This window comes from Anomaloglossus baeobatrachus, chromosome 5 (assembly GCF_048569485.1).
Source record: "Anomaloglossus baeobatrachus isolate aAnoBae1 chromosome 5, aAnoBae1.hap1, whole genome shotgun sequence".
In the NCBI taxonomy this organism is placed as follows: Eukaryota; Metazoa; Chordata; class Amphibia; order Anura; family Aromobatidae; genus Anomaloglossus; species Anomaloglossus baeobatrachus.
In genome coordinates this window covers 519,792,493-519,805,976 of record NC_134357.1, presented here as the reverse complement: position 1 = coordinate 519,805,976, position 13,484 = coordinate 519,792,493, and the positions used below count along the sequence as shown (strand labels likewise).

The following is a 13,484-nucleotide window of genomic DNA, read 5'->3' as shown; positions in this document are numbered from 1 at the left end:
TGAGAACATAGTTATTGATCAATATTAAAAAAATCCTCTAAAATACAACTTGCCTAATAAGTCTGCACACAGTGTATACAAGTATCTACAGACATTGTACACACACGTCTCTGTTTTATACTCACACCTCGTACACACACGGCTCTGCTCTGTACACATCATACACACGCAGTTCCGCTCCGTACACCTCGTACACATACGGCTCCGCTCCGTACACACGTCAGACACACACGGCTCTACTACATCCACACTGTAAACCCCTCCTGACCCCACACATAACCTTCCCCTCATCCAGCCCCATGACACCTAGCACAGCAGAGTCCTGCACACACTGAGGAGCTGATCATGTGACCCCCCTGACTCCTCCCCTCCATGTGACATCATCACAGGTCCTGGAAGAACAGAGCAGCCATATACGCCTATTAACCAAGCTGGTTACGCCCACTAACCTGGAAGGAGCCCATACATTTTAGCCTCTACCATATATCTAGTGTGCGGCTCTGCAGGAGGAGGTATGTGGAGATTCCCCATTACTGGGCGCAGGTGGCATTAACCCCCTCAGTGCTGCGTTCACACTCCAGGAGACAGAACGTGTTCCCGTCTCAGTTGGTATATCAGGAGATCTGCCTGTATTGGTGTGATGAGGCAGGCAGGGGCAGCAGACCGGTGAACAATCCAAGAATCTTTATGATCACGTGGAGAATATTCCAACAACCATAGATGTAATTCATCAGAGTCTGTAACACAGCAACATGAACAAATCTGGGGATGCTGCCTGGAAGGCCCCCTTCACACGTCCGTGATACACGTGCGTGTTTGGTCCGTTTCCGTATATACCGGAGACACGGCCAAACGTGCACCAATGTTAATCTATGATTGTGGTCACACGTCCGTTATTTCATTATGTCCGTGTGTGCGTGTCCGTGATCCGTATGTGTTTGCGTTTGGCACGGATGCATGTCCGTTATCTGCACGGAGCACGCACACGTGGACACAATGAAAGTCTATGGGTATGTGCACACACGTTAGTAAACACGTATGCATATACCTATAGTCCGTGTCCGTTTGGTGTTTTTATTTCTAGTGATGTCGGCTATTCTTTCTATTTCTGTGTATGTCGGTCAATCTCCCTGAGTCCGTCGGTCAGTCTCTCTGTCTCTCTGTCGGTCAGTTTCCCCCCCTCTCTCATACTTACCGTTCCCCGATCTCCGGCGCAGCGCTGCACGGCATTCACACTGCTGCGGCGGCTTTTACTATTTTGAAAAAGCCGGCCGCCCATTAAACAATCTCGTATTCCCTGCTTTCCCCGCCCACCGGCGCCTATGATTGGTTACAGTGAGACACGCCCCCACGCTGAGTGACAGGTGTCACACTGCACCCAATCACAGCAGCCGGTGGGCGTGTCTATACTGTGCAGTAAAATAAATAAATAAATAATTAAAAAAAAACGGCGTGCGGTTCCCCCCAATTTTAATACCAGCCAGATAAAGCCATACGGCTGAAGGCTGGTATTCTCAGGATGGGGAGCTCCACATTATGGGGAGCCCCCCACCCTAACAATATCAGTCAGCAGCCGCCCAGAATTGCCGCATACATTATATGCGACAGTTCTGGGGCTGTACCCGGCTCTTCCCGATTTGCCCTGGTGCCGTTGGCAAATCGGGGTAATAAGGAGTTATTGGCAGCCCATAGCTGCCAATAAGTCCTAGATTAATCATGTCAGGCGTCTATGAGACACCTTCCATGATTAATCTGTAAGTTACAGTAAAAAAACACACACACCCGAAAAAATCCTTTATTGGAAATAAAAAACACACACAAATTCCCTCATTACCAATTTATTAACCCCGACAAACCCTCCATGTCCGGCGTACTCCACGGACCTCCAGCGTCGCGTCCAGCTCTGCTGCATGGAGGTGACAGGAGCAGCAGAAGACACCGCCGCTCCGGTCACCTCCACACAGCAAATGAGGTGAGTAGCGCGATCAGCTGCTGTCACTGAGGTTACCCGCGGCCACCGCTGGATCCAGCGGTGGCCGCGAGTTACCTGACTGACAGCAGCTGATCGCGCTACTCACCTCATTTGCTGTGTGGAGGTGACCGGAGCGGCGGTGTCTTCTGCTGCTCCTGTCACCTCCATGCAGCAGAGCTGGACGCGACGCTGGAGGTCCGTGGAGTACGCCGGACATGGAGGGTTTGTCGGGGTTAATAAATTGGTAATGAGGGAATGTGTTTGTGTTTTTTATTTCTAATAAATGATTTTTTCTGGTGTGTGTTTTTTTACTGTAACTTACAGATTAATCATGGAAGGTGTCTCATAGACGCCTGACATGATTAATCTAGGACTTATTGGCAGCTATGGGCTGCCAATAACTCCTTATTACCCCGATTTGCCAACGGCACCAGGGCAAATCGGGAAGAGCCGGGTACAGCCCCAGAACTGTCGCATATAATGTATGCGGCAATTCTGGGCGGCTGCTGACTGATATTGTTAGGGTGGGGGGCTCCCCATAACGTGGAGCTCCCCATCCTGAGAATACCAGCCTTCAGCCGTATGGCTTTATCTGGCTGGCTTTTAAATTGGGGGGAACCGCACGCCGTTTTTTTTTAATTATTTATTTATTTATTTTACTGCACAGTATAGACACGCCCACCGGCTGCTGTGATTGGGTGCAGTGTGACACCTGTCACTCAGCGTGGGGGCGTGTCTCACTGTAACCAATCATAGGCACCGGTGTGCGGGGAAAGCAGGGAATAGGAGATTGTTTAATGAGCGGCCGGCTTTTTCAAAATAGTAAAAGCCGCCGCAGCCGTGTGAATGCCGTGCAGCACCGGTGATCGGGGATCGGTGAGTATGAGAGAGGGGGGGACACTTCAGTCAATCGGGGGATTAGCGGTCACCGGTGAATCCTTCACAGGTGACCGCTAATCAGTACTCGACACAGACAGAGCCGCGGTATGAGGATGAAGTCGGGTGAAGTTCACCCGAGTTCATTCTCATCGCGCAACTCTGTCTGCTGTCAGCCGACATTTATAAACGACATTGTGCATCACACACACGGACATTACACACGGACATTACACGTACACATACACGTTAATTCCACACGCACACACGGACGTTCTGCACACAAACACAGCTAGCATACGCAATTCACACAGGTGCCACACGGACCATAAAAACGGACACAAAAACGGGACACGGACCCGAAAAACGGCCCGTAACACACGTGCGTGTTTTTCACGGACGTGTGAAGGGGGCCTAAGGCTGCTTTCACACATCCGTTTTTTTGCAGTGCGGTTCAATCCGGCTGAAAAACCTATGCAACGGATGCGACGAAAAAAACGGATCCGTTGCATGAGTTTTTCCATGCGGCCCGTCCGTTTTTTGACAGATGCGGCTTGATACTGAGCATGCACAGTGCAAAAAAACGCATCCGGCGTCCGGTTGCGGTTTTTGCCGCATCCGGCGATCATAGGCTTGCATTGTAAATCGCGCGGGATTCGGTGAGATGCGGTTTTTTCACTGCACGAAAAAACGTGCCAGGCAACGTTCCATCCGGCCGCCGCATGGGCTAAATATGCCGCATCCGGCAAAAAACGGACGCAATGCAAGGCCATGCGGCACAATACGGCGCTAATGCAAGTCTATGCAGGAAAAAAAACGCAACCGGAGGCAAAAAAAAAACGGTTGCGTTTTTTCTGCAAAGCGCCGTGTTGTGCCGCTCAGCAAAAAACGGATGTGTGAAAGCAGCCTAATCTGATGCCAAGGAAAATAAGACACTGGTCTTTAGAGTAGCTCCTTAAAGGGGTATTCCCATCTCCAATATCCTATGCTAATATGTAGCAGATGTAATAATAATAATAATAATAATAATAATATCAGCAAATACCTCCAATTAGAAATGTAGTAAAGTTCTCCTGATTCACTGTGTTGCTTATCTCATGTTCAGGGCATTACAGGACATTGGGCATCTATGACCACTAGCAACTAAGTAACTGTGACTATATGTGTGATCGTAACCATGGATACCTAAGGTCCTGCAATGCCCTTAACATGAGGTAATCAACATACCTAATCAGAAGAACTATACTACATCTCTAATTGGTGGTATTAGCTAATATTTTTATTATTACACCTACTACATATTAGGATAGGATCTTGGAGATAGGAATATCCTTTTAAATCCAGCAGAATGGTCAAGACAGTGCAAAACTTGAAAAAGTAGAACTCCAATAGTCCAATTGGTAGCAGAGGGATCTGGCTGCAGGAACAAATACTAGCCATTCCAAGACACAACACCAACAACAACCCCCTTTCTACCTCTCTTGGTATTAGTCCCCTTTGTTGGCAGAGGTGATCACACCCCAACCCTTTAACACCTGTTACATTCAATTGAAAGTGTGGTAGAAGGTCACTGAAGTACTGACTGTCGCAGAGTTGTGCATCAGGGAAAACCCTGCACACAGAATCAAACAGGCACACGTGTCCTATCAGATATGGGACAGGGAATCCTAATGGAGGCCTCACTACGTTATGGTTCATGGAGGATGACTGGGGGTAAACACTGCTACAACTGGATTAGATTGCGTCACTTGTCTCATGAAGCTGCTTGCTGCTCTCTTACTGTACAGTCTCTACTTGTGACCCGGAGTTTTGCACAAGCTTCACAGACTGTCATGGCGGCATGGGGCTCTGTTCAAATTTAAGATCCTGACACGCCGCTTCATGGTTTCTCTGGTGTCTGGGATCAATACAGGCAGACTTGGGCATCGACCTGCTGTGTGCTGATAAATAGGCAGGCTAGACAAAGTTAACCTCTGCTGGTCTGCTTGCGCCTTTGATGATCATATGTTGTGTGGAGGCCTATCACATCTGCTCCTCTCCTATTTATGCTGCTTGAATCTTTCCAACCATGCCAGCTATAGTTTGTTCTTTGTTGGTCTGTGAGATGTGGTGTCCCAGACTTTCTGGAAATAGTAGTGCTTATTGCTTGGTGCAGTTGGGGAGTTTACCCCTGTTGTTTTGTAGCTTCCTTCCTGCTCTTGTTTTTCCTCTTGAATCTCTTATTGTCTTAACGTGTGTGTGTGTGTGTGTGTGTGTGTGCTGACAGAGGTTTGGTTTTCCATTGTCTGTCTTTTACTGTGAGTTTCATCACACTCCCGTCTCGTCCCTCCCTGGGGAGGGGCCAATAAGATCAGGACTGGTCAGGAGCAGGGCAGTGAAGGAGATTTCGGCATCTCCACCATCAGGAGTATCCCTGAGATTAGGGATAGCATATGGCTCCCTAGCTTGAGGGACAGCTTAGGAGCGCCAGTTCCTCTCTATCCCATAGTCTTCGTGACACTATAATGGCCGTCGTCCGCTCTATGTTGTCACTTTCAGGGTATATTAATGTTCTATCATTATCTGTTACTAAAGTCCCGATTCTGCCATCCTGATCTCTGTGGATGTTCCTGCACTTTATGGCTTTACAGATCATTAATAATATCATATGTGGAAACAAGAGTTAAAAATAGCACTTCAATATAATATCCTTGAAAACCACAATCTTTAAGTCCCAGAACAAGTTCCTGAAGAAAAGAAGAGAACCATGAACTAATATTAAAGTAGTATATATTTAACAGGTGAAAACATATCGCTAAAAAATACAAAGAAGATAGGCACACAGTATGAGATTGGTATAAATATAGTATTGACTAAATATATAAGCGTAGTATGATTAGGGTAAAATAATATTAGTTGTGGACATGCATAGTCAGCCATTTCCCATCATAACAATAACCTGTTCAGCCTTCATTGTGTAATGTAGCTAACAATAAGGGTCACAATTTAATAAGGATAACAATACCTTTTTGAAAGTCAATCTACCACTATATCAGGCACTGTGTCCCTTTATAACTTTGTGGCTTATTTTTCTGAAATATTTAAAGGGAACCTGCCACCAGTTTTTTTTAGTATTAACCCAAAGGTATCACCTTCTGCAGCTCCTCGGCTGCATTCTATGAAGGTGCACCTTGTTCCTGACTCCCCTTGCAAACCCCAGACATAACTTGGACATACTCTTTTTCAGCACCTGTGTCCCCCTCCTACACCTGTTTGCTGTCCTCCTTTGATGATTGATGCGCCTGACGCCTCTGTTATCATCCACGAACTGGGCTGAATCTCGCGCCTGCGCATAGAATGCAGCCCAGGAGCTACAGAAGGTGATACTTTTGGGTCAATACTGAAGAAAACGGTGACAGGTTCCCTCTAATGAAGATTCAGATATATTACATTTTCCTTTTAGATTAGTTCTGTGTCTTTGTAGTTGGACTGGAGGTATTCTGTGATAAATCTCTGTGTGTGACTATAGTTGGATTGTGTGTTATACCGGGGGAAGGACGGGGACAGGACTGGATGTAGTGATCGGTAACAGCTCTGGAGATTTCTTACATGGGATCTTTCTGATGTTACATTATCATCTTCTCTCCATTCAGGTCCCTACAATATCTGATCCTCTCGGAGATCTTCTATATAAGAGAATTTTCCTGATTGAGCCGTCAAGAATGGATAGGGACAGGGACAAGATGGCGGAGAGGATATTACACCTCACCCTAGAGATCCTCTTCCATCTTACTGGAAAGGTGAGAGATTCTAATGACGTCACATTACATCATTCTTATCTATGGGAATAACAGATGCACAGAACTGGAGAGGTGAGGACTCTGGAAATGTCTGTAGTGAGATTTATTAATGTGTTTCTCCATAACCAGGATTACACAGTAGTGAAGACCTCTGGTGAGCGCTGTCAGGACCCTCTGTCTGAGGGATGGGGAAGACCCCTGAGCCCAATCACAGGACCTTCACCTCATGCCCTGATACATGAGGACATCAATGACCAGAAGATCCTAGAACTCACCTACAAGATGATTGAGCTGCTGACTGGAGAGGTGACACTGCTGGGAATGCTGGGACATTATACAGTAACACTATGAAGGGATTGGGGGATGACGGTATCATTGTATGTGTCAGGTTCCTATAAGGTGTCAGGATGTCACCATCTATTTCTCCATGGAGGAGTGGGAGTATTTAGAAGGACATAAAGATCTGTACCAGGACGTCATGATGGAGGATCCCCAGCCCCTCACATCACCAGGTAATAGACAGGACTAAATACACACGGCCTATAATTATCTGTATGTAAGGAATTAATTCAGTCCCTGTATGTGTTTCTTCCAGTTCTATCCAGTGAGAGGACAACACCAGAGAGATGTCCCCGTCCTCTTCTTCCACAGGACTGTAAACAAGAAAATCCCGATGTTCCTCAGGATCATCAGGTAGATGGAGAGAAGGTGTCATGAAATCTCCCTATGATGTGTTGACGGCTGTGAAGGTCTTGTGCTCAGTCTTAATTTATCCACCAGTATTATACACTGAACAGACAATTTATTAGAGTCGGTGACCCTTTCCCAATTGAAACTTGTTTTTGTATGGAAATTAGACCTCTGACCCCGCAGTACAGCAGAAAATTAAGTGATTTTTTTGTATGAATCCACATTTGAATATGAAGATTGATTAATTTGAGAGTCTTCAAATAAGGAAAATGTTTGATTAGCTGGCCATGATCAGTATATAAAAACTGCTAACGTTTTCAGGGTTTTTTACTTGTAGCGGTTACAAGAGTATTCTAAGAATATTGTAATCGAAGAAAAACATTCAATGAAAATGAAAGGGAAACCTTAGAATGTAAATATCTCGTTGAAGAAGATATTGAGACTCGTTCCGAGAACAAGTATTGCACAGTCATGTCATGAAAAATACAGTACAGCATTATTCAATGCTGGTGTCCAACTAATGTGTGATGCACTTGTGGCTTTGCACCTATGGGTTACAGCAGCACATGATGATTTCTAGTGCCATTGCTGTCAAAAGGAAATAGAAAGAAAACTAACTAGGCAAAAGAGAGCAAAAATGATCTCGTGGAGCAATGTAAACACATTGCTTGGTTAAATGAATGCAGAATTGTGTTGCTCAGAATCTGGGATAAGCAGCATGAGTAATCTATGTACCCTTCCAATCAGGTGTCAAGATTGAAGGATGGTGGAGTAACATAATAATAATAATTAATAATAATAATTTTATTTATTATTATTATCAGGTGTCAAGATTGAAGGATGGTGGAGTAACAGTGTGGGAAATGTTTTTGAGTACACCATAGGTCCTTTAACATCTGTGGATGGATGTTTGGACACTAGGACTTAAAGGGAACCTGTCACCAGTTTTATGGCCTATAAGCTGCGGCCATCACCAGTGGGCTCTTATATACAGCATTCTAACATGCTGTATATAAGAGCGCAGGCCGCTGTGAGAACATAAAAAACACTTTATAATACTCACCTAAACCGGTCGATGTGGTGCTGGTTGGCCCGGTGGGCGGCGCTGTTCTCCGAGACCGACGCCTCTTCTCTCGGCCATCTTGCTCTTCCGTCTTCTGAAGCCTGTGTGCATGACGCGTCCACTTCATACACACTCGCCGGCACTGAGGTCCTGCGCAGGCGCACTACAATACTTCAGACCTCAGTGCCGGCGAGTGTGTATGACGTGGACGCGTCATGCACACAGGCTTCAGAAGAGCCCACTGGTGGTGGCCGCAGCTTATAGGCCATAAAACTGGTGACCGGTTCCCTTTAAGTAGGCATTATGGAAGAGCGAGATCATCCCTTTATGGCAGCTGTTTACCCTATTGCAGAGGGACAATGTACCATGTCATAATGGGCTTATAATTTATTTTTGCTTTTTTGACCTGCACAGTCTCCAGATCTTAGTCCTATAGAGCATCCCTGGGACTAGGCTGGAACGCCTTGTTCAGAGCTTGTCAGTACCTCCATCTAATTGGACAATATTCCTACAGAACAAGCTCAACACCTAGTGGAATCTTTAATATGTTTTCAGAAGACCAAGAAAATCCAAAAAAATACTTGGGTGTCTCCAATAAAGTGGCCATTTAGTGTATGTTTCATACTTGGTGGAGTTGACAGGATAAAGCTGATCATAGACATTAGATGTTGTGTGGATCTTCTCACAATTTTCTTGTTTTGGAGTCTACTGTTTAGAATTAGGAGCCGACAGGTTGGTTGTACAGGAGACCTTCAGCTCTGTGTTAACTACAGCTATTATGTAATTTGTGGTCATCATGTCAATTTATAATCTTTTCTGTCTGTGATTTTTATATTTGTTTCAGGGTGAAGATCTGACCCATGTTAATACTACAGAGACATATGTGAGGGGTGATGAGTGGTGTAAAGAGGAGATACCTATAGATAATCAAACAGGTGAGCAGTATCCAAAAATGTAAATTCTAATAGGTCAGTAGCTTGTGAAATATATGTTGAATATTTTAGGGTTTGTTCATCCAATTTTTTGGATGTGGATTTTACTCTTAAAGAATCACTTCCATCAAAGTTTGTATCCTCTTAGTATAATGCAATCATCATATTATATAGCACTACGTACTTAGATTTGTTCATTTTGCCATTCTATACAGTTAATGCCTGTTTTCCCTTACGTCTGTGACATAACATGATTAAAATCTGACTAGCTGATTCCTTCTAAGCTTTTTGTAGAAACAGAGAGTCAATTTATACTGACTGAGACAAGAGTCACTGCCAACGTCAATGGCAGGGCGGAGGAGGGGAGCAGGTGGGTCAGGAGTTTTGGCGAGAATGATTCATGCAGGGACAAGAGACTTCCTGTTTTTACATAAAGCAGAGAAAAGAAGAATTTACTGGGCAGAAAGGCAAAATGATCAATTGTAAGTATACAGTGCCATGTAATATGATGATTAAGTGTATGAGAGCCAGAATGATGCTCTCACAGACTTATATTGAAGAGTGATCTCAGCTTGCTCTATGAAAACTGGAGTGATCCAAGCAGGTCACAAGCTGCCGGACATCGACTGAAGCGACGCTGAAAACAGATGAAGACATCAGATGGTCAGTATAATACTAGGGAAAAAAATCATTTAGAAAAGTACGCTAGGTGACTGATTACAATTCAAAAACCTGTATTGTATATGCAAAAGAGGTTTAAATCAACGGACAAGCGTACAACAATGAAGTGAGCAGGAGATTATACAGCACAGCAATATATGCCAGTAAGTAGAATCACTTCATAGTTTTCATAAGTGGGTGACAATAATTATACAAGCAATGGTTAGTTTACACACAATGCAACTGCCTTCTGCAAGAGAGGAGGGATAATGATATTATATATTCCAGGCATAAATAATCCACATGAATCTGACCCCACGATATCAGTATCTATATCAAAGACCTGAGGTATATATTGTATACTGCAATCTAATAACTGAACTAAATTTAAAAAAGAAAGTTTTAAACAAGTTAATGAAATCCCTCTATTAAATGACAGTCAGAATGTTTAGTAAAAGTCAGGCTCATGGAAGACCCAAAGGTTATGTTCCTAGGTCCATAGAAAATACTATATGGCCAGTACCATCGTACATAGGGGATGGACTCCCATAGCCTGTCTTAAAAGGTACTATACTGAAAAAAAACATAGTTCAAAGGGTAATAAATACCTGATAAGGTGCTGTAAGGCCCCTCACTCCCGACGCGTGTTTCAGCGTGCTGCCTTCTTCCAGGGGAGAATGGTGGACACGATTCTTTGAATACTATGAAGTGATTCTACTTACCTGCATATATTGCTGTTCTGTATAATCTCCTACTCACTTCATTGTTGTACACGTGTCCATTGATTTTAAATTATTTTGCATAGACAATAAAGGTTTTTGAATTTTAATCAGTTGCTTAGCGTACTCATCTATAGAATTTATCTTGGTCTGTGCTGACTATTTTGTCCTGCATTATAATTTGGCTTTTGCCAAATTAGTGCTGTGTACAAGAGCTCAGTGATGGTGGCCGCACCTTATAGTCGCCAAATCTGGTGACAGGTTCCCTTTAATATTATTGCTTAATATTGAGCAGAATTAATATTATAAACTAATGTTATTAATAATAATATTAATAATGCGCAGGATAATTTCATTAATTGGTCCAGTTCTCCCCAAATTAAGTGTCTCTCAAATGGCTCTTCATGAAATGTAATTTCACACCTCTGATTTACATGAATCTAATTGGTGACATCTGATTGGTGTCTGGTGTCTGTTTTGTCACCCATTACCCTACTTCAACACAATGCAAGTTTGACAAACTAATGTGCTGCCGTGGCAGCAAGGGGCTTTTCGAAGCCTCTCATCGCCGTCATCTTGGTCCTTCTAAGAAGTACATCCTATGGCTGTGGTTCATGTAAGAATTTTATTTTCACTTTATAATGCAATACTAATGTACTGCAGTATCCAGTATAAGCGATTGTAAGTTAATTTATATGTAAAATATGTATAAATTCCAAATCCCCCCCCAAAACTAAATAAAAAGATAAGCATATTTGGTGTATGTTCTATCGAAATACAACATTATTTAACTGGTATTGTAAGTAATACTTTGGCATCCCATTAGTTCGCCAAACTTTCTTTGTGGGGAAGGAGGGCAATGGGCAACAAAACAGACACCAATCAGACATCCATCGGGACCATTTCAATACCTGTTGTTTGTCACAGTTTTGCCACTATTTTAATTGAAAATTTAAATTTACTACAAATTGTAAGATCATTTATATAGAAATGTTATTAAATATTAAAATATACTCTTGAGGCTATAATATTTAAAAAATTCTATTGTTTATATTTGATAGATCACTATACCAAGTGTTCACAGAAGTATCCAATATTTTCATACCTTAAAGCAGATGATCAAGATATCACACCAGATACATGTAAAGAGCATGCCTCTATCCCAGATATACCTTCAGCCCTTAACAGTAAAGATCTAACATTTCATCCTTTACATCAGCTCCAATCTTCTGATTCATTACAGACTGTTGAGCAAAATAAAAATAACAGAAGAGATGGTGAACATCAACGAGCTCTCACAGGGGAGAAGCCATATTCATGTTTAGATTGTGGGAAACTTTTTAGCTTTAAATCAAGTCTCATTACACATCAGATAACTCACACAGGGGAGAAGCCATTTTCATGTACAGAATGTGGAAAATGTTTTACAAATAAATCAAATCTTGTTAAACATCAAAGAATTCACACATTTGAGAAACTGTTTTCATGTACAGAGTGTGATAAATGTTTTACAGAGAAATCAGTTCTTGTTGCACATCAGAGAATTCACACAGGGGAAAAGCCATTTTCATGTTCAGAATGTGGGAAATGTTTTAATCAGAAATCTATTCTTGTAAGACATCAGAGAACCCACACGGGAGAGAAGCCATTTTCATGTCCAGAATGTGGGAAATGTTTTTCACAGAAATCAAATCTTGTTGAACATCAAAGAATTCACACAGGGAAAAGCCATTTTCATGTTTAGATGAGGAAATGTTTTACAAAAATTCAAATGGTTTACAAATCAGGGAAATATTATTTTCGTATTCAGAATGTGAGCAATATTCTAAGAAATCTAATCCACCTAAATGTGAGAATATTCATCTTGGGACAAGTCATTTTTAAGAAATGTTTTACACATAAATCAATTATTGTTGCCCATCAGAGAATTCACTGAATTTATTTTCATAGTTATAATCTTCTTTTAAGGATAAATAATAAAAGAAAAAAATACACCATTACAAAGTATAGTCATTTGTAATAAATAATGACAAACAAAAGTATGCAATTACCAATAAAAATCCATTATCGATAAGAAAATAGAATTGCACTGAAAGGACACTTAATTAGAGACCATGGAGGAGTGAGAGTATTTAGAAGGACACAAAGATCTGTACAAGGACGTCATGATGGAGGTTCCCCAGCCCCTCACGTCACCAGGTAACAGACAGGACTAAATACACACGGCCTATACAGTGGTACCTCGCTTAAGGAGTAACCCTCTTAACGAGAATTTCGCTTAACAAGCAAAGCTTTCTGTAAATTTGTAACCCGCTTTACGAGAAAGCTTTGCTGTACGAGCGAAATTCTCACCGCTCACACTTCCGGTTTCGTCCATCCACCACACTCTGACCCGCACTTGCAGTCCACACAAACACACACATGTACGCACAAACATACATAAACACACACGCACATACAGTATTATGCTCACCTTACCTTCCGTTCCACCGCCAGTCTCATGGTTCTTGTAGTTCCCAGGTACATCGCGACGTCCTCGCGGCGAACTACAAGACCCAGGAGGCTTGCGATGGAACAGAAGGTAAGGTGAACATATAATATAACATAATATGTTTACCTTTCGTTTCATCGCCGGCCTCCTGGGTGCTGTAGTGCGCCGCTCCGCTCCAGTCCACGCTGTGTATCTGCATCCATAGCGACGAGGGAGGAACTTCCTGTCATCGCTAATGAAAGGCAGAGCGCTGGCCAATCAGAGGCAAGCGGCTCTGCCTTTGACGTCAGCGCTCTGGCCGG

The 13,484-nt window shown here is 42.9% G+C and overlaps 1 protein-coding gene across 1 annotated transcript in view; it reads left to right on the top strand.

Moving 5' to 3' along the window:
• Positions 1–466: 466 nt before the first annotated feature.
• Positions 467–13,484, top strand: part of LOC142312875 (uncharacterized) — a 115,844-nt gene continuing 102,826 nt past the window's right edge. Inside the window, exons 1-7 of the mRNA XM_075351859.1 lie at positions 467–512; positions 6,481–6,627; positions 6,757–6,933; positions 7,016–7,139; positions 7,223–7,320; positions 9,225–9,315; positions 11,753–12,429. Coding sequence (XP_075207974.1) covers positions 6,550–6,627; positions 6,757–6,933; positions 7,016–7,139; positions 7,223–7,320; positions 9,225–9,315; positions 11,753–12,429 — 1,245 coding nt within the window. The 5' untranslated portion in view covers positions 467–512; positions 6,481–6,549. The remainder of the gene's footprint in view (positions 513–6,480; positions 6,628–6,756; positions 6,934–7,015; positions 7,140–7,222; positions 7,321–9,224; positions 9,316–11,752; positions 12,430–13,484) is intronic.